General features: G+C 53.0%; 2 protein-coding genes across 3 annotated transcripts; one reads left to right on the top strand and one right to left on the bottom strand.

Annotated features, from left to right (window-relative positions):
* Positions 1-1,029: 1,029 nt before the first annotated feature.
* On the top strand, positions 1,030-8,354 carry CACFD1 (calcium channel flower domain containing 1). 2 transcript variants are annotated; one of them, XM_075111769.1, is made up of 5 exons: positions 1,030-1,413; positions 6,335-6,407; positions 6,827-6,952; positions 7,098-7,205; positions 7,663-8,354. In XM_075111769.1, exons 1-5 carry the CDS (start codon positions 1,290-1,292, stop codon positions 7,754-7,756), a joined length of 525 nt encoding a protein of 174 aa, XP_074967870.1. In that variant the 5' UTR covers positions 1,030-1,289; the 3' UTR covers positions 7,757-8,354. The 2 variants fall into 2 exon arrangements, with proteins under 2 accessions (XP_074967870.1, XP_074967871.1); XM_075111770.1 differs by having other exon boundaries at positions 1,208-1,413; positions 6,859-6,952; positions 7,663-7,859.
* A 4,959-nt stretch (positions 8,355-13,313) lies between these two features.
* Positions 13,314-18,390, bottom strand: SLC2A6 (solute carrier family 2 member 6). Its single transcript, XM_075111766.1, has 10 exons — positions 18,133-18,390; positions 17,390-17,552; positions 17,082-17,288; positions 16,391-16,490; positions 15,607-15,818; positions 15,305-15,457; positions 14,871-14,979; positions 14,460-14,633; positions 14,009-14,154; positions 13,314-13,920 (listed from the first exon to the last, which is right to left on the bottom strand). Exons 1-10 carry the CDS (start codon positions 18,231-18,233, stop codon positions 13,765-13,767), a joined length of 1,521 nt encoding a protein of 506 aa, XP_074967867.1. The 5' UTR covers positions 18,234-18,390; the 3' UTR covers positions 13,314-13,764.
* Positions 18,391-19,516: the final 1,126 nt, after the last annotated feature.

The raw sequence follows: 19,516 nt of genomic DNA on the forward strand, positions 1-19,516 counted from the left end.
CTGTCATCCTCCTCAAAATCACAATATATTGCTTAAGGGGTTTTTCCGCACCTGGAGCCTGGCTGGACACATCTGCCCTTGCTCTTCATGCTTGATGCAATAAATGGTTCTGCCTGGGCAGCTTTAACCCTGCTTCTGCTTTCTTTCAGTTGGATTCTCTGACATCTTTTTACAGCCACAAAATCTTATTGTCTTCTTAATAGTTGTTTTTTGCTGGTTAAGCCTAGAGTTTTTTGCTTGCCAGCCTCCAGATTTACGTTCCATTCCTGGAAGAGCTAGAAAGTAGATTCTTGAAGCGAGATCCTCGAGGAGCTGGATATATCAGCTATCCCACTGCAGTGCGTGGGTGATGCAGGCACTGGGCCTTCATTTCCTGTCTAGCAGGAGATGTTAATGAAAAGACATCCTTTTCTTAATCTTTTTTTGTAACCTTTTAGCAGATGGGATCTGTCTCCCCACTCTGCTCTGGATCCCAAGTCTCACTATTTATTGTTCCAGATCAACTCTGCAGAGTCCCTGGTCTGCAGAGGTGGGCTCTGGTTACTCATGTATGCTCCATGTAAATTTGCAAAAAATGCAGCTGTTTTCTTTGTAATTTAAGAGAATTAAGGCTGTTTCCCCGTACCATTTGTTTGGATACCGACAGGTTGCCAACTGGGACATCTGACTTGCAAAGTCCTACTTCTACTCCCATTTTCTAGGGAGAAAACCTGATTCAGTTCGGAGGGAGTGTTTCCTTCTTATCTTGAGGGCAGAATTTTGTAACACTGTTAAATTCACGTAAATGCAAAAATTCATGTTTCCCTTTCTTCGGAGCACACGCTGGCTGCCTGGATAACAGCATCTAGTTGTTAGCCAGGGGCAGCGGGACCCGGAGCTCCTGTGCACCCCAGACCTGGCGTGGAGCTGCATGCTTGCGCAGCTGCTTATGAATATGTACGTGACGGGCTCTGCCCACCAGCCTTTTAATGAGAGTGACATCAAAGCCCTGCCTGCTGGAGGAGGGGACCCACAATGCAATACGCGGGCAGACGTGGAGGCAGCTCCCACGGCCGCTGGCATCGCTGCTGCAGGCAGAGACCCTCCATTGTCAGCCCTTGGGGGGCCAGGCCCTGCGTGGGAGTGCGGGGAGAGGCCCAGCAGCGGCAGGGTTGGGTTTAGGGGCTGTCTCCTGGGCTGGCTGGAAGGGGGCACAGGGGGACTGTCACCTGGGGGGGGGCATCCTGCGCTGCTGGGGCTCAGGCGGGGAGTGGGGTGCTGGCCCCTGACCCCCCGGGAGCAGGGGTGCGATGAGCTCTCAGGATGAGCAGTTCCAAGCAGCAGCCCCTGACCCAGTGGCTTCCTCCACCGATGATGGCATGACCTGGTGGTACAGGTGGCTCTGCAGGATTGCCGGGGTCATCGGGGGCATGTGTAAGTATCCCCTTCCCTCGCAGCCAAAGGTTCCCCCTCGGTGCCGCTTGTGCATGCGAAAGCGCGTGTCGGGGTCCTGCCTGCCTCTTGGTAGGGTCACGTTTGTGTAAGGGGGGGTGCCACGAAACAATCCTTTGGGGTGACGGGGTTGTGCTTGCTCCAGACGTTGGTTTGCTGTGTTTCGGTCAGAAGGAAGAGTTGTGATCGTGCCTGAAGTGGGGTGGTTTTCGCTGGCACACGAAGGATGTGCACTGCGCTCATCAAACTTGCTGAACTTCGGCACCTGGGAGAAGGGACGTCACAGGGGGATCTGCAAATCCTCAAGTTTCTTCTTGGGTAAAGCACTCGCTGGGAGTGATGGGAGCAGCAGCAGAGCCCCTGGCCCTGCAGGAGGGCTGTGGGCAGATAAACTAGATGATGATTTTACTCTGAGCACAAGGGTGCTCAGCAAGGTCAGGTTCAGGGCTTGAACAGGGGCCACAGGATTTGGTTCATCTTATTGGACTCTCAGGTGTTTGTGTGTTCCTGCAACTCATTTTCTTTCCCCGTTCTGAATGTCGGAGCATGTTTCCTGTTACTCCTGTTGTTGATCGCAGAGGGCCTGCCTGTGTTGTTTTTGAAGGCGAATAATGGACTCGGTTTGTGTTGTGTGATTTTAAGAGGTTTAGTCTTGGACACAGAGAAGGGAGCCGGCGTACAGCAAAGTGAGCTGGCCGTGCTCTGAATTACCTGCTGCTGAAAAAAATTTTCCCAGGGAAAGAGGCTTTGCAAGTTTGCCAGAAATCAGCCTGTCCTGTAGTGCTGTTTTGCTACATTCTGTGGAGAGATTAATAGCTCTTAAAAGCAGGAGGGACTCTTATGACCGCTTAGTCTGATCTCCTGCAGAGCACAGGATGGAGAATTTCTTCTGCTTCAGGTCCACGACTTCTAGTAAAACAAGAATGTTTCTCAGCCAGTGCAGTCAGCCCTGATTTATTCCCCCGGCTGTAGCGTTTCGTCTGATCCCCCTTTCTCTCTGCCCCCTTCCCATGCCTGCCTCTTGCCTTGGGACTTGACTGTGCAAGCCCATGGCCTTTTTGCAGCCAACCTTGTAGACCGTGGTATTGTCAGGCAGGTTTGTTACAGCCCTTTTTGGCTAGGCTGGCAAAACATATGCTGCTCTCACTGTTTTATGTCTTCGGTGCTGAAATTCTGGAGGTGTGAAAAGATTTGGTAGGACTGCTCTTATGGGGCAAAACATACTGGTCTCACCATGCTCTGCCTGGGGCCCCCGTGCTTCTGGTCCCGGCAGGCGGCCAAGAGACCAGCTGGGACGTGTCTTCAGTGCAGGTCCCAGGTGGGGATTTAGTGTAGCGGCGTCTTTCCCACGGGCTGGGGCTGTAGCCAGAGCCTTGGTGCTTTTTATGTGGCTCTGGCCCATGCACAAGCTCAGGGGGATGTGGGTAGAGGGTGAAGAGCTGGAGAGGGTGGCTGTTGGGACACATTGGTGGTGTTACCCAACTCATGCTAGAGCAGCTCACAAGTGGCTTAAAAGCAGTGCAAATCTTTGAGGATGTATTTTTTCCTCTGCCTTCGTGTTTCAAAGCAGCTGAATTATGCTTGGTTTATTTTCCCAATGTTTTGTTCACAGCTCTGAGAACTCATGGCTTGTTTTTAAAGGAAAGCTGGGAGTTTTACGTATTTGGGTGAGTCTGGGAGAAGAAGCTTTTGGAAGAAGAGCTAGGCTCTTAACAGGATTGCTGATGATCTGGGGAGTCAGACAGCTTGCTCTGTAGCCCTGACTGTCTCCCTTCATGAGGTTCATCAGGCAGAGGACAAGGCAGCGTGAGACACAGACTCCTCTTATGAGCAGGAAAATGGATGACAGTGGAAGGAGGCAACCTTCCAACATCCCGTGCTTGTAATGGTCCTCTTCAAAATGCTCCTTCTTTAGCATCACCTTGTTGAAGGTGGACAGTTTGGAAAAGGGGTGACTAATAACACGGCAAGGCTGCTATTTTCAGAGCTTGCTATGAAAGAACAGAAATAATTTATAAGGATTTTGAGCAACTAGATTGTGGTCCTGCGACAGGGCTGGATTGTTTCTTACAGAAGGAAAAATTCCCTGTAGAAAGGAAGAGAAACTTTATTAGTGGAGGTGAGACTGGCAGGCAACGTCTACCACACGCAGACACCTGCAGCCCACAACTTGCTTAAGCCAGAAAGGTCCAGGGGCTGGAGCAGGAACAAGAACAACAAGGTTCGGGATCTTTCTGGCTCTTGCACAGGCTGGCTTGGTGACCTTGGCCAAGTCCCTTCTCTCCCTTGTGTTCCTGCTCGTAAAAGGATGAAGAGAGTCTGTGGCTTTTGTAAAATGCTCTCGGAGCAAAAATAGGCTTGTGTTGAGGACAGTGACCAGCTGCTTGAAATGAATAGAGCCTTTGTAGGGGGTGGTGTTCTTCCCCCTCATTTTTAGCTCCCAGTTATTTGTGCTTCCTCAGGGATTCGGGATGGGACAGCAGTTAAACAAATGGCAGAGCTGTCTTCCATAGCTTACGTGCCATTGAGCATTATCTGTGTTTTAAACCTATTGTGAGGCCTCTGTTTTGCAAAACGAAGTCTCTGGGTTGGCAGCTCCGTCCCCTTTTGGCTACTGAGGCAGGAGCTGATCCTGTCCCGGTGGGATGAGGATATACCAGGCTGCTGTGGGATGCGCTGCTCTGCAAAAGAGACCGAAGGTCACCAAATCGTTATCTCTGTGGCTGTTGGCAGCTGCCACCGAGTGCAGTGTTCCTGCAATTATAAACCTTTGACTCCTTTCCTCCTGGTTGGTGCTCGTGCTGACATAGGGGCTTGCTCAGCTCAGGCTTGCTGGGTCATTAGTCCATTGGCAACTGGGGTGGTTGCTTAGCTGAGACTCCTGCAGGGACGCTTCATGCTCAAGGGTTGTTTTGGGGTGTTTGAGGACAAAACCAAACCAGAACCTTGACAAAACAACCCCTGGATGGCTGGATTAAAAATAAAAGACTAAGGGAGAAAACCTGCTTGGAAACTGCTTGGACCTCTACGCTCTGCCACGCTGTTCAGCCAGGCAGGGTTCTGCCCCAGCCCTGGCTGTGCTTTGGGGGCAGCTGAGATGCTGCTCATTTTTGCTGTTCTGCTAATTATTAAGTGCCAGAAAGTCATTAGCATTATTTTCAGAAATGTGCTTTCCTGGGGGAGACCAAGTGTCACAAGCCTGCGGTGCTTCCCCTGAGCTCCTCTTCCATCGGCATCCGAGGGTTTGTTAGTTTGTTTGTTGGAGAAGAATTAGAAACTTCCGTGTTTTGCCTCGCTCCCCGAGCTGCCCGCTGCTCCCAGCAATCCTGCTTGCCGTTACTTTTCCAGCTCTCCAGCAGCTTGCGTATGTGACCGTGAGCAGATCGTCCCAGCCCACTGCCTCAGTTTCCCTTGCAGTATGGGGACACCGACACCAGTCCCTTTGCGATGGGAGGATGCGCAATGCCCTTGGAGCATGGATATTAACATGTCCTCTGGCGCTTCTCCTCTGCTGGCTGATCTTGTTCTTGCAGGATTCTCCAAAAGATTTTGGGTCCTGTGTAATAGTCCTAGGAAAATTTTAAAAATAACCTTGTTTGGTTGTTTCCTAAAACCAGGAGGTCACTTGCTTGTGGGATAACCTTAGATCAGTCCTGTCATAGGCCTGCAGTTCTGTTTCCCAGTCTGGTAAATAAGGATAACTATTTTTAAGGGAACTTTAAGGATTCAGCAGTGACTGCTTAAAAGAAACCTTGCAAATGTGTGCCAGGCTTTTGAAGGTCAGGACTGCTCACAGCGGCTCTGCTCAGGGATCCCCTTAGCAAAACACGAGCAGACATCCAAAATACCTGAACCCAGGCTGGTCTTATTCTCAGAGGCGGACTCTGCTGCTCTTCATTGTGCTGCTAATCATCCCTAAGAGAGCCTTTAAGGGCTGTATAATTTTAGTTGGAGTTCTGCAGGGTGGTGTTGTTTACTGTGGGCTCAGTCTATACCTTGCTGCCCTTCCTGCCTGGGCTCGGGTTCCCAGGTGAGCCTGTCGGTACCGGCAGAGGAAAAGGGCTGTATCAAGTGCTGGGAATGCTATGCAAGTTTAATGAGGCAGGAAAGAGGCGCATGCAGTCTGGGCTTGGATGCTGCTGTCTGGTTCCTCTCCTTGCACTACAGAATGAGGAGTGCTGGGGCTATTTTGGGCTCTACTTTATCTAGCATCGCTTCCATTTGCATTCGCAGAGGCCCAAACTTGGCTCTTTTCTGCCCATCTTTAGTGCAGAACCAGCACTGTGTGGCTGAGACTGGGTTCACCTATGCTTTATTTATTGTTTGCCTGTGTGCCATGGTGCTGCAATTCATCTTTTTGCTGAACTTTCCCTGTGCTGCTCATCGGTGGGTGCCTGCTGGGGCCTCTTTTTTCATCCCAGGACAAAGCAGTAATTCCTAGCAAATAAAAACCAGGGTGCCACATATGTGCTTCCATGTAAAAGCACATGCTCTGTTGCTCTGCACAAGTGAAATAGTTGTGCAAGTGTCATGCTGAGACACCAAGCATTCAGAAGAAAAGGATACCTGACCAGGGGAGTTGGGAACAAACCCTCTCCCTTGCATCCCAGGTTCCTGTTCGGGCCATCAGACCCTTCCACCCACCCTCCTGTACTAATCTGTACAGGCTGCTCTGCAGTGCCTAGAGGTGTTGGCCAAGGCAAGGGCTCTTCTGGGCAGCCCCTGATCTGCAAAACAGCCCAAAATGCAGGAGAGCAAAATGATGCTGGTGTGGCTGCAAGGCCCTGTTGCAGGGCAGAGCTGGGAGGAGAAGCCAGCCCTGCCTGCCAGGCTCCGGCCCCGCTGCCCCCGTGGGCACACCGGGTTGGTCTTCATGGTCACTGAAAGCTTCTTTGCTTTCCAGCCTGTGCCTTCGCTGGTCTCTGGAACTGTGTCACCATCAACCCCCTGAACATCGCGGCTGGCGTGTGGATGATGTGAGCAGGGTTTCTTTCCTTTTTTTCTGCTGGGAGGGAGGTTTGGTTAATTAGACACCACTGGGCAAGGGGCAGAGCTGCTCCGCTTGGGCAGCGGATGTGAGTGGAATGTCAGGCTCTGCAGGCTCTGTGAATTGCCAGATCTTGCTCCATCGGGTGGGTTGAGATGCTGGGTTTACTCTATTTATATTCTTTCTTTACCCCTTTTTAGGTAACTACTGAGATACTCTTATCCAAAATAAGTCTGGGGCACCAGGGTTTGGGAATTACCAAGAAGCGGGGAGGGAGTGCAGTGGGGTCCAGCCCCCCATTCCCTTCTTCCTGCGTTTGGGCACGGGAGCGGCTGGTCTCCGGGGGGCATTGCTGACCTTGCTCTGGGCTACGTGGGCAGGATTAACTCTGGTTTGCTCTATCTGGAGGCTCAACGCCTTCGTCCTGTTCCTGTGTGAAGCCCCGTTCTGCTGCCAGTTTATCGAGTTTGCGAATGCCGTCTCTGCGAGGGCGGACAAGCTGCGGCCCTGGCAAAAAGCTGCTTTCTACTGCGGGTGAGGATGCTCCCGGGGTGTGTTGTGGTGGTGAAGCCAGCCTGGGGACCGCGTCGGGATGCACGTGGGCACGCCACGATTCACGAGCATCCCCACGTCCCGTGGGGAGCGGAGCCCGGCTTTGAGGGCTGCCTCTGTCTTCCAGGATGGCTGTGATCCCTGTCATGCTCAGCCTGACGCTGACCACGCTCTTTGGAAATGCCATTGCGTTTGCCACCGGGGTGCTTTATGGCCTGTCGGCGCTCGGCAAAAAGTAAGAGAGATCTGTCTGCCTGAGGAGGGGAGGGAAGGGGAAGGTGGATCTCCAGCTCTCACCCCCATCTGCATCCCTGAGGCTATGCTTTCCTCTTGTACTAACCATGCTTTCAGGTGTAAACGCTGCCAGAGAACATCTCCCTGCCATCATCTCAAAGCCCTGGGAGGGAAGGTCCTAGGGTTTGCTAAGTTCTAAGCTTTTCCTTTGGAGCTCAGTCTAGGCTGCCTGTGGGTTGTAGCCCTCTTTCTGCAGCCGTCGGATGGACGGGCCCAGCTCTGGAGGCAGTGAGCAGCTTTGGTGGGGTTGGAGAGGGCCAGCAAGTCTCATTTCACTCATGGCATTCATCGGCACGGAGAGGCCTGGGCCCCGGCTGGGAGACCTGTCTGTGAGGAGCTGTACCCACCATGGTGGGCACCCAGAGCTCACATTCCCACGCTGTCCCTTCTCTCTGCAGGGGAGATGCCATTTCATATGCTCGGATCCACCAGCAGCAGAAGCAAATGGATGAAGAGAAGCTCACGGGGGCCCTAGAGGGACAGGCTCTTTGAAGCACACGAGCTCAGGGTAACCTCTCCTGGACACTGAGGTGGTGAAGATACAGAAATCCACTCTGCCCTTCCCTCTGCCTGCTCCCTTTTCTGTTACGCCACGATTTCCCTGGACACTGCAGCAACTGGAAATCTCAGGGGCTGGGGCAGGCTGTGCCCTCTTCTCACACCAGCAGCCAGACCTCAGTGTGTTGGCCCCTCTCTCCTCCTGAACCCTCAACCAAATATCTCACAGCTCCCCGTATTTTTTTTTAATTTTTAATTTTTTTTATTTTTTTTTTGCTGCAGAGGTGCTGGCTCTTTGAGTGCTGCTTTACAAGCCTGAATAGGTAGCCTTTCTTTGGAGTGACGCCCGATGACAAGCCGAGGATGCAGTGCTCATTTGGGAACTGCTCTCCGGATGGGGTGAGGGGGACAGCGCTGACATACCAGCTCCTTGCCTGCGCTGGTCTCATGGCAGTCATGGAGCTGTTGGCCTCATGCCTGAGGGTAACCTGCCATTGCATGTTACATGTTTTTAGTAACACACTCTGGTGTGGTGGCCCTTCCCAGGTATAATACACTAATCCAGGGTATAGCAATACATGGTGATGCTTAAGCTTGGTCTTTTTCTGTTGAGTGTATATTAACGTGGGTCTGGTTAGGCCAGGCATTGGAGGCATCGCTGCGGGGGAAAGGACTTCAAGGAAAAAACCCATATACAGACGATAACCACCTCTGCAGAGGACCTGCCAGAGGTGCTGGGGCAGATCCTGGTACCTACAAAGCACAGTCCCGCCTTCCTCTGGACACAGCTGCAGGTGGTTACTGCAGTTTACTTGAATTACAAGAATTAATTACTTTGTCTTAATAAGGGTACTTTTCTTAAGCTTCGCTCTTTTACTGGGGAAGAAGGGAAGTAAGGTTTGCTTTACCTCAGCTGAAGAAGGGTACTATTGCTTAGGCCAACTGGAATTTTTTGCTGGCGTAAGGGTTACTGATGGGCAAGAGCATCCTTCTCTCGTGAGCCCAGGACTGTTATCTCTCACTCCCTGCATCCACTCCTGCTCCCATGACCCATCCCTCCACACAAGGGACCTGCTTTTTGCTCCTGTCTGGTACAGCCTTTCTCTTCCGGCTCATGTTCTTATTGCATCAGTCCTGGGCTGGTTTTGTATGGGAAGGTGGCATATCCTTCCTTTGCAAACATAGAGGGGTCTGCACCATTTCAGTGTGGATAGCTGGGATGTCTTGCTTCTTTATTCCGGGCTCCATCAGTGGTTCTTGCATTGCATTTTCTGTTTGCTTTGTATCATTCAGAACAAAACTGCTCACTAAGTCCAGATCCCCCTCTTCTTATCATGGTTACTTCTGGGGTGTTTAATTTATTTGATTTTACATGATTGCTTTTTATTTTGTTTAGGAAAAAGGGGAATAATTTATTTCTAGTTATTTAACTATTTTAATGGGACTAATTTTCTATGGGTGTAGGAGAAAGGAGTGCTCTGTTTCATGTCTGTCAAAAGACTGCCTCATTTCATTGGGGGGGAATCTCTGAAGCCAGGCAGAGCCCTGGCTGCTCTAACTGGGATGCTGAAAATCCTATCTCAGCCTTCAGAGGATTTCTCAGATTTTGGAAAGTGTGTTGTCCTTTGACCCCTTTGTCTTCTTCTGGGCCACTAGCTTGACGAAGCTGGTTTTCCCTCTCTTCTGGGAGAGGGAAGGGAGGAAAACTGGGCTGTAACTGTTGGATTGGAGGTTTGTGCTCACTCAGCAGCCAAGGTGGGCAGCAGCTGTGGTGAGCAGTGACAGCAGGGACTGCAGCCTGTTCTTACTGCCCTGCCCTGGGAGCTGAGCTCCTGCCACCACCAACACTTCGTGGTCCCGGTTGAATCACTGAGGTGCCAGAGGGGTCCGTGCTGTGGTCTGAGAAATGCTGTTGGAGGCTGACTGATGTCTGTCAGAGGAAGGGTCTGTCAAGCCAGCTGCTCTGTGGCTTCTGAGCACTGTCATGTTGGAAAATATCTGTATAACATGTCCTTCCTCTAGGTATGGTGTGTATTCATGTTCGCTGAACACCCTTGGCAGAGCCTGGGATGGAGCGGTTGCTGGAGGGGGTGGCTGGGCATTGCAGCGGGAGCAGAGCAGCCCCTGGAGATCCGGGGGCTAAGCTGCCAGCTAATGTTAGCTGTTGTTTCTTCCTTGGAGTTCAGGGAGGTGTGAGGATTTACACCAGCCAGGAACGTGGCTTGGGTTTATTTACACACACAGGCCTGTGCAGCTGGAGGCTGGGTAGCCACTCTGTGCTAAGCCCCTGTCCCCCAGGCCTCTGAACCGTGATTGCTCTGAACCCAGCTTCTCTGGGATGCAGAATAGGCACCGCCAGCCCAGATGCAGCTTGTTTCAATAAAGGCTGTGCCGTTTTGGAGCCCTGAGCTCTAGGCTGATCCCTGTTGCTGCGTGCAATACGTGGGCCACTGGCCTTTCCTGTGCGTGTGTGCAGGGACCACAGCCTCCTGTGTGGGTCACGCTGCCTACGATAATGGGGTGCTGCAGGAGGAATACACTGCGGCCCATGGGACACTTCAGGGGTAATAGCCTCTCTGCTCTTCGAGCCAGTGGTGTCCCTGTGCGGTACCTTTACTGGCTGGGTCAAGTGCAGAATCCTACCTAGCAAACACGACATCTGCTTTGATTTCAGGGGGGTTTGGGGAGTTAAGTAGTGTTTAGTAGAGAATGTTGCAGACTGATGCACGTAGGTACGAGCATGTCTTTGGTAGTGACTGCTTTGCTCTGTGAGTAGTTCCACAGTAGCTTTAGTGACAGGAGGCAAAAGGCAAAGCAGAGGCGACAGAGTAATGCTGGCAGGCTGATCTACGCCCTCGGTGATGAACCATAGAACTGGTAGGACCCTCTCTGGCTTCATCTGACTGTCCTAATGCCACAGACAGCAGTCCCTGGGGCTGTTGCAGGCATGTGCTGCTCCAGGTCACCTTGGAGGGCTCATTGACATGGACGAGTCTGCTCTGCTCCCTTGGCACCACCGGCAGAAGTCCCTTGGACGCCAGCAGTACTGTCATGCTGTGTTTTGTGGCAGCTGGGTCTGACACTGGGGCCAAGGCAAGGGAATGATCTGCGTCAGCTCTGCCACCATTAGCAGGGTGCAAATCTCAGCTCTGAGCTCAACGCTTTTGTTGGAAATGGGCCTTAGGGACTCTTCTGTAAGAGCTGAGCTGGAGCCTTTGGCCACAACGCTTAAAGACACCAGGTCTGTTCAGTTTGTGCCTGCCGCAACAGGAGGTGTCCCAGATCCACGCTCCAAGAGCGCTGACTCCTACAGACGCTGTTCTGGAGTGGGAGCTCTGGGGAATTTCTGCTGTCTGTGGTGCAGCTGAAACCAAGCGAGACGCTGCCATCATTGTAGGCATGGCTTGGTGACAGTACCCATGGATTTTAAGAGTTGTAGTGACAGTTAGTGGATGGTCTCACCTCCATGTGGGCAAGAGACTGTTTTTGTGGAGATAGAAAGGACCTTTAGAGTAGTAGCATCACAGTAGTTAGTATGCCCATTCACAGTGCATGGTGGTTATTACTTGTGTTTAGAGGCACCATCAGGGTGCTCGGAGCTGTGTAAGGATAAATGAAGTTGAAAGCCCTGCTCTAGAAATTTTATAGGCTCAACCCAATCCCCACTGATGGCATCCAGGCTGGATGGCTAATCCACAGGGTCTCTATGGAAGATGTTCTGCTCACCAGGTCTTGGAAAGGCCTCTTGGGAGACGATGGGACAGAATTTTTGTTACACAAGAACTCAAGAGCGGGTGACGCTATGACCACAGTGAGTTGTTGATGAATGTGGAAAGACACCAGGGTACCGGCAGCATATCTGCACTTAGCAATGGACTGTTCACCACGTGAGCTGTGCGCTTCTTACCCACCTGCATTTATGCAATGTGCAACTCTTCCATGTCCCATTCAGTCATGAAGCTGACAGCACTTGTGCATATTAGCTCCACTGTCCCCTGGGGCTGTCCACTGGGCGTGAAGAGAAGAGCAGAAGCTTGCCTCCTGCTGTGTACCCAGACCTCACTGCTCTGGACAGGAGCTGCTTTTGTAACATCAATTGATTTTCTGTGTGTGCAGTGAATAAAAAGACCATTCTACCTCTGGAAAGAGCCACTGTGATTTCTCAGACTCTAAATGTTGTAGCAGCCCCCCCCTGACTTTCTATATGGAAGGTCACTCAGAAAATACTTCTCCAATGAGCTTCTTGCAGGACCTGCAGAATCCAACCTCATTTTATATTCGGGCATTTCCTCCTTAGGCTGAACCCTGGGAAGCTCAATTTATCTTTGTCATTTTTTCCTCAGGAAAAAACATCCACTGTCTTCAGGGAAGGATTTCACTGAAGTGAAGATATCAAGACCTGGTCCATAGCCATGTGAGAAAGAGAATGCTCTAGTACAGGGCTGCCAGAGATCCTGATCTTCAGAAGGTCAGTGGAAACGAGAGGCTCTTGAGACCTCTCGTAATCAGACCGTGCTTAGAAACAGTCATATTCCAGCCAGAGCTGAACATCTTTCTGGAAATGGGTCTCAGCTGCAAAGGTTAGGTATAATACTGAATTTTTTCTGTAGTTTTGATTTTGGCCCAACTCTCTTCCTCTGTCCCAGGCTGCTTTAAATTAATCCTCTGACAAAGCACATCTCTTAGGTGGTTTCTCTCATCTCCTGCTGCAGGGGTTCTAAATAGTAGTTAGTGTATCTTGAGATCTGGGTCAAACATGCTATGTTACCCCATGCTTCCTTGTCACAGCAGGCTGAATGTTCCAGGAATGGGAGGACACAAGCATCTCCACCAGACCTCGGGGTGCCAAGTGCATTTCATGAGGTTGGACAAATGCTTGGGCAAATCATCTTCCAGCTCAGCCTTTGTTGTTCTGCCCTCTTGGGAGGAGTTAGGTTGGATGTGATACTCAGTAAGGCCATTTGTTCCTTGCAGCCATAACCACCTCCTGCAGCTGTGTTTTACCTAGGGTCAGGCTCTAAAAAAAATAAGAGAAGTCCTTAATCTTGCAGGACACACAGGAAAGGGGTAAGAGCAATTTGCTACTAACTACGCAGTTGAAATCTCAAAGTGATGGAGGTGGAGGCTCCATACACAACCATGATGGAGGCGCATCCACCACCTTCTTTGTGGATGAGTAAAACCCTGGGGTGGGAAGAACTTGCCCCAGTACAAACTATTGTCAGTACCTGCTGTGTCTTTCCTACAGTGAATCACTTGCACTACAGCTGAATGTTTGTCTGTTCCTGTTCTTTGTTTTGTCCTGCATTTTCTCTGTGAACTGTACTTGGTCTTGTTCATTAGGCTTCTAGTGTAATGTGTGTTTTTAGAGCAATAAAATGTGGCAGCTTTTTATAAAAAATATCTGGCTCTGCCTTTTTGAAATTCCTTAAGTACATGAGACTCATCTTGGAAGCTGCAGGCTGCTGTGGTCCCCTTGTCACAGTCCTAGTCTGCCCCTCCCACCCCACCCACCTGCAGCTCCCTTCTTTGCAAATCAAGGCAATGTCTTGCAGTTGGAGGCAAAACTGTTTTATTCTTGCAACTACATGATGAACTTTTGCCAAAACAGCTACAGCTGTTAACTCTGTTCCAGCCAAACCCTGGGGCTTTCAGGCTGCTTGGGTGGCTGCTGAGCAAAGGACATGAGTGGTCTCTTGTCCACAGCCATATGTTCTATTTTCCAGGATGTCTTTATCTCCAGCCTGGCACTGGTTACAGGGTCCCGTACGTTGGGTTGACATGTTGCCCAGAGCGCAACAGGTAGTGTTGAATGATAGGAAGAGAAGGTAAAGTTCCAGCTGGCAACTTCTACACCCAAAGCAAGGCGGTCATTGCCACCTGTTCCTCTCCTATTGCCTTCACAGAGAGCTCCAGACTCCACCTCCAGCAGCACAACAGTTTGCTTTGTTGCCCTTGAGCATGCGGACTGGTGGCCTGGCACGGCTGGCAGATGGCAGCTCCTACCTCATGAACGACCTCCGGCCAGTCCTGAAGAAGGCCTCGATCTGTTCCAGGGATCTGCCTTTGGTTTCTGGAACACAGCAGCCTGTGAATAAGATGTTTGCAGCGCAGATGACAGCGAAGAATAGGAAGGGCACCTCGAGGCCAAAGGCTTCCTGGAAAGCAGGATGAAAAGCAGACATGAGCTGGTGCAGAGAGGGTCTGAGGAGGTGCTGCTGGACGTCCTCCCAGGGCAATACCCACCACGACCCGGAGGAAGAACTGGGTCAGGGTGAAGGCTGTCAGCCAGCTCACGACGACACAGAGGCCTGAGGCCACCCCGCGGGCTTTCAGAGGCAGGATCTCCGACATCAGCAACCAAGTGATGGGGCCCCAGCCCATGGCATAACCTGCAGGGGAGGAGGGGTAAGGTGAGGCTGTTGAGGCTTCAAAGCCCCCTGGGGAGTGCAAAAGAGCCCGTGCAATCCCGCCCGGCTCCCATGTCAATCATTATTCCCCCCTATTCACTCTCTGTCAGTCCTCAAAATGACTTCACATGCCACCTTTCTTGGTCTTCCAGGGACACCTGCCTGCCTTCCAACTCCAAGCCCAAATCTCTTTGCTCTGTATCACCCTGCCTCAGATGAGAAACGTCCCCCCGGGCTGGTACGCAGCCCTGTGCTGTGGGTCCTGGGCTCTCGCTCTCTGCACCTACCCATTATGAAGAACATGGTTGCCAGGAGGGGGAGGAGGGTGATGTAGTTGGTCGGCTCAGCAGGAAGGTTGGCAGAGCTCACCAGGGTCTTGTTGGCAACAGTGCCATTCTGAGAAGCTGGCACAAAGTGGATATAGAGGCCCATGGTCAGGTTGGAGACCAGCATGACACCAGCTGTGGAGAGATGCAACAGCATAGTGGGATCCATGGGTGAGTGATCTCCTCTGTGGTGAGGGCTGAGCTCCCAGGAACACCTCTGCTCAGGACCTGAGCTACCACCAAAGGAAAGAGACCTCCCCACTCCCTGCCCAAGTCCTGTATGGCTGAAGTTTCCTCTCCTGCATGTTTGCAGAGCTCCTAGAAATCTTTAAATAAGAGCTTCCCTTGCACACCAGTGGGAGAGAAACATACCTGATACAAAAAGAAGAATCTTCCTCCCAGCTTTATCCATCGACACAGCAGCAATCGCCACCGAGAACAGACGAACTAAGCCAACGAGAGCCGCATCATACTCTGGTTTCTGCAACGGCAAAAGCAGTGGAGAAGCTGAGATAGGAGAGCCAGGGAAAGGGCATGTGTTGCTTTGACTCTAGCTGATGCCTTTGTCAAAGTTATCATCCTATAATGACAGACCAGAGAAGAGGAGCCTGAAGCTCAGAGGAGAGCAGGGAGACAGTGGGGCCAGTCCTACTCCCCATCCTTAGGCAGCTGAGCAATCGCTTCCAACCAGGTGCTTTAAAAAAAGGCTTCAAAGTTGGGGTCTTAGAGCTGCAGGTGATGTGGAGCATTGGGCACCATCACTGAAAATGGAGCAGCCCCAGCACAGGCCGAACCCCAGGGCTCACCAGGATGACAGATGTTTTCTTGAATATTGACTGCAGGTACACGAGGACACAGGTGACTCCAGAGAGCTGCTGCAGGAACCTCATCCCCACCGCGATCAGGATGGGCTTGTAAATGAAGGGGTCCTTGATCTCGGCACAGGAAACCCGTCGGCTCTGGAGGCAACAAAGCCAGAAAAATGAGGTGTTACCACCTCTGGGCTCCACCACAGCACCCAGAAGATGGCTCAGGAGTTGCCCAGAGGAGGCTGGATTTTGCAGTTTTCACATTACATCTCCCCCATGCTGGAGGTGAGCCTCCTCACCTGCTTCCTCACACTGTCCTTGATCTGCTCATACTCCCGGGCATAGTCCGTGTCCTTCCCCCGCAGCCAGCACAGCGACCCCATGGCCTCATCTTCCTTCCCCTTGGAGAGCAGGAACCGGGGCGAATTGGGCATAAAGCAGAGCAGGATGATCATCGTGAGCACGGGCACCTCTCCTGCGACGGCCAGCCAGCGCCAGTCCAGGACAAGCCCTGCCAGAACAGCACCGTTAGGAGGGGAGTCCTCGCCTTACTCCCACACGGGCACCTCAACAGCAGAGATTTAATAAACCCAGAGTGGGGGAAAAAAAACCAAAACCCCAAACCAAAACAAGAGGGGGATTTTCCATGGTTTTTTCCTAGCAAAGAAGCATTTTCAGATGTTGTTCAATATGAGCAAATTCCAGCAAGCTCCCCCAAATCTTAGAGGATCCAGCAAGATCCTGCAGCAACTAAGGCACACGCTGACAGGAGATGCACATGCAGTTCATCATGTGCTGCCCTTCAGCCATGATGAAACCTTGGCAGGACCCAGATCTGCAGGCACCGTGGTGGCCATGGGTCCACAAGGGTTATGGATTCATCCCTCTGAGCACACACTCAAGTGTGGGTTTATGGATGGGTGATCCTGTCCAGCCCCACTGTGCGCACCCACAGTGGCGGTTGTGAGCTGGCTGCGAGGGGAAGGAATCCATCAACTTACTGAGGAAGTTGTTTAAAATAAGCTCCCCTTTCTCTTAGCTCTCGCTGAGGGTTTCCTGCCCTCTGAACACCAAGATACTTGCCCAGTGCATACAGCATGAGGGAGCCCAGCACTGCCATGATCTGAGGACAAGCGCCCAGCATGCCTCTGACCCCAGGGTGGGAGATCTCCGAGATGTAGACCTGGAGCGGGACAACACACGCTTAACAGAGCTGCAATATACAGCTGTCACCACCAAAACCTGTCCTCTGTCAACTCGCAGTCGTCTACTACAGCTGGGGGAAACCCAAACTGCTGGGAAACTGCCCTCTCAGGGTGGAAGCCTGACCAGTCGAGTGGCACGAGCTGGTCCTGGCTGGCGGAGAGGACAGCCTTGCGGGCACCACCACTTCCCTCCCTCACTGCAGCGTGGGAGAAGCACACCAGCGGCACACTCAGACTCCCATTACTGGAAAGATGTACCCCAGGGTTACTCAATTCTTGCCTTCCCCTCTGCATGCGACACAAGGTCAGCATTCAGTAAACACAGAAGGAAATAACTGCTGGGAGGAGCAGGGCAGGGATTGAGGACCTGCCTTCCCTTTTCTGTGGGCAGGAAAGTCCAGCACTGCAGGGCAGCTCAGGCTGGCCGCATCAGGGCTGCTAACCCAGTGCATCCTCCCCATCCCCAGTCGCCCAGCCACATCCATGGAGCTCTGCTGATGTCTCAGCTATGGCACCGCCCCAGCTCCCACCACGCAAATCCTCAGCAAACTCCCTCCCGTGGCAGTTACCGGGATGGAGGCGGATGTCACGCCGCCGGCGTAGCCCGTCAGCACACGACCCAGCAGCAGCATCCCGACCCCCTGGGCACCGGCCATCAGTGCATATCCCACGGCGGACGGCACCGCTGAGAACATGATGCTCAGTTTGCGGCCCAAGCGGTCATTGAGGAGCATGGCGCTGAGCCCCCCTGCTGCTGCTCCCAGCATGAACACCGACTGCGAGGAGACACAGAGAGGGGCCTCAGTGGGTCTGGGCCCCCCCTGAACACCCACTGCCTCTGCCCTCCACCCCTGGCAGGGACAAGCCCTCCCCTTACCCCAAACCAGGACGCTGTGTGCTGGTCCAGCCTCAGTGCAAGGCTGGGGTGAGCCTCCAGGGCCGGGATGACAGGCGAGGGGTAAACCAGGGCATAGCCGAAATTGAAGTTCCCCAGGACGGCGGCAAACACAGCCAGGTAGAGCCGCTTGTTGTGGAGGCTCCTGAGGGAGGGACAGAGTGAGAAGGATGTGTTGGGTGCCTTTATCGCACTCGGCAGAAACTTTAACTCCATCTTGCAGTTTCCCCCAGCCTTTGCTGAGGTTCTCGTGACACCCACGGAGGGATTTTCCTGAGGAATGGCCCTGCACAGCCCCAGGCTGGTGGGGTTTCTCCCAGCAGAGCAGCATCTGCTCCTGCCATGAGGTGGGGGGCGAGAGCCCATCCCGCCAGGCACCGCTGATGCTTTCGCCTGCACTGGGTGGTTTTCAGTGGGTTCAACAAACCCGCAGCAGAAGCTGCAGCCGGGCGGCACCATAGACCCAGCTGGCCTGTCCCAGCGGAGCAGGGAGGGGGTTCCTTTCAAGGCCCCCATGCGCCCCAGCAGGACCTTATGCCCCTAGGAGAGTCAAAGGCCGAAAACCATGCACTCCCTGGGCAGGATGAGACCCCATCTCAGGGCAATCCAGGAACAACAGCAGTATGAGGCAGCTCTTCCACCAGCTTCCCCCCAGCCCAGCGCTCATGGGACTGGGGGCACAGCCCACCCAGCAGCCAGCCCCACAGCCCCAGCCTGGCCCTTACCGTAGGTACTCCTTGTCAAGCCTCTTGCCAGCGCTCTCGGGGAAGGTCCGATACGAGGAGCTTGACTTCCTTACGAGGGGCTGCCGCACGCCCGGCTCCATGGCAGTGCCGTGGCCGGTACCCGTCGTGGTGCGGGTGCCGCTTCGCTTGGGGCCAGATGCTCGGGGCCAGATGCTCGGGGCTGCCTCCGGGGACAGGGAGGAAGAGGCAGCTGAAAGCGAAAGGGGAGAGGCTGCCTGGCGTTGCCTAATCAGAGAAATCTGTCCCTTGTGGGCTTGCACCCGGCTGGCCTCTGGGGAGGAAACTGGGGGGGGGGGGGGGGGGGGAGGAGGGGGGCGGAAAACCAGCAGGCAAAGAGACACGGGGAAATTAGGGTGCCCTGCAGCCTTCACCCCACACCCACCCAACCCCTGTCCCTCCCAGACCCCATCAACACCAAAATCCATCACTGCAGCAGCACTTACAGCGATGATCCTTGCAGAACTGTTCCCACCAGCAGAAATGTTCCTTTGCTGAAGTCACGTCTCTCCTCTCAAGGAACTGGTACCAGTTAGACTGGCGAAACGCTGCTTCTTTTTACAAGGGTGGATTGCCTCTGCGTGAGCCTCTACAGTCACCCTGGGAAAGGGTTTTCAGCGTAGACCACAGCTGAGAAAGAGGAAGGAGAGGAAACAAGAAGGAGGTGAATACAGAGGGGGCACAAGGAGCAGGTGAAGGGGATGGGGATGAAGAGCACTGACGAGGATGGAAAAAGGGAGGGCTGCATCTCTGCTGCATTGAGTGCAGCTGCTGGGGGCACTGGGCTGCCCCCAGGTACCTTTGCCCCCTTGCCCTGATCTGCCAACCCCACAGAGCACAGCGGGAAGTGCTGTGCTGGGGCACCTGCAGGTCCCGGGGGACTGCAAGGTCCAAACTCACCCTGTAGGAAGGGGGGACACACACCTACTGGCTTTGCACCTGGATTTAATTAGCAAAAGGTGTCCTTCCCTAAACTGCTGTGGTGGTCCTCTTGTTTCCATCGTTCATCTTAGGCCCCGGTGCTTTTGGGACCACCTGGATGGTTTCTGCGTCCCCAAGCCTGCCTGGGAGCCCCAATGACACTTCGCTGTCAGTCAGGCCCCACTACGCTCTTCCCTTCGTGCATCTGGTTCCCCTCCTGTAACCACCAAGTGCCGCATTTAGTGTCTGATCGATGCTGGGGATTTACAGCTGACTCAGGCACTCGGGGCTGTGATTTCTTTGCGGGAAGAAAGGTCATGGAGCAAGGGGGCATCAGGGTGGCAGGCCAGCTCACCCAAAAACCTTCTGGTGTCACCTTGGTCCAAGCAGGGATGTCACAACAGCCTCCAGCCAACCTGGAGCTGGTCCCTGCACCATGGGCACG

Source organism: Phalacrocorax aristotelis, chromosome 17, assembly GCF_949628215.1.
Source record: "Phalacrocorax aristotelis chromosome 17, bGulAri2.1, whole genome shotgun sequence".
NCBI lineage: Eukaryota > Metazoa > Chordata > Aves > Suliformes > Phalacrocoracidae > Phalacrocorax > Phalacrocorax aristotelis.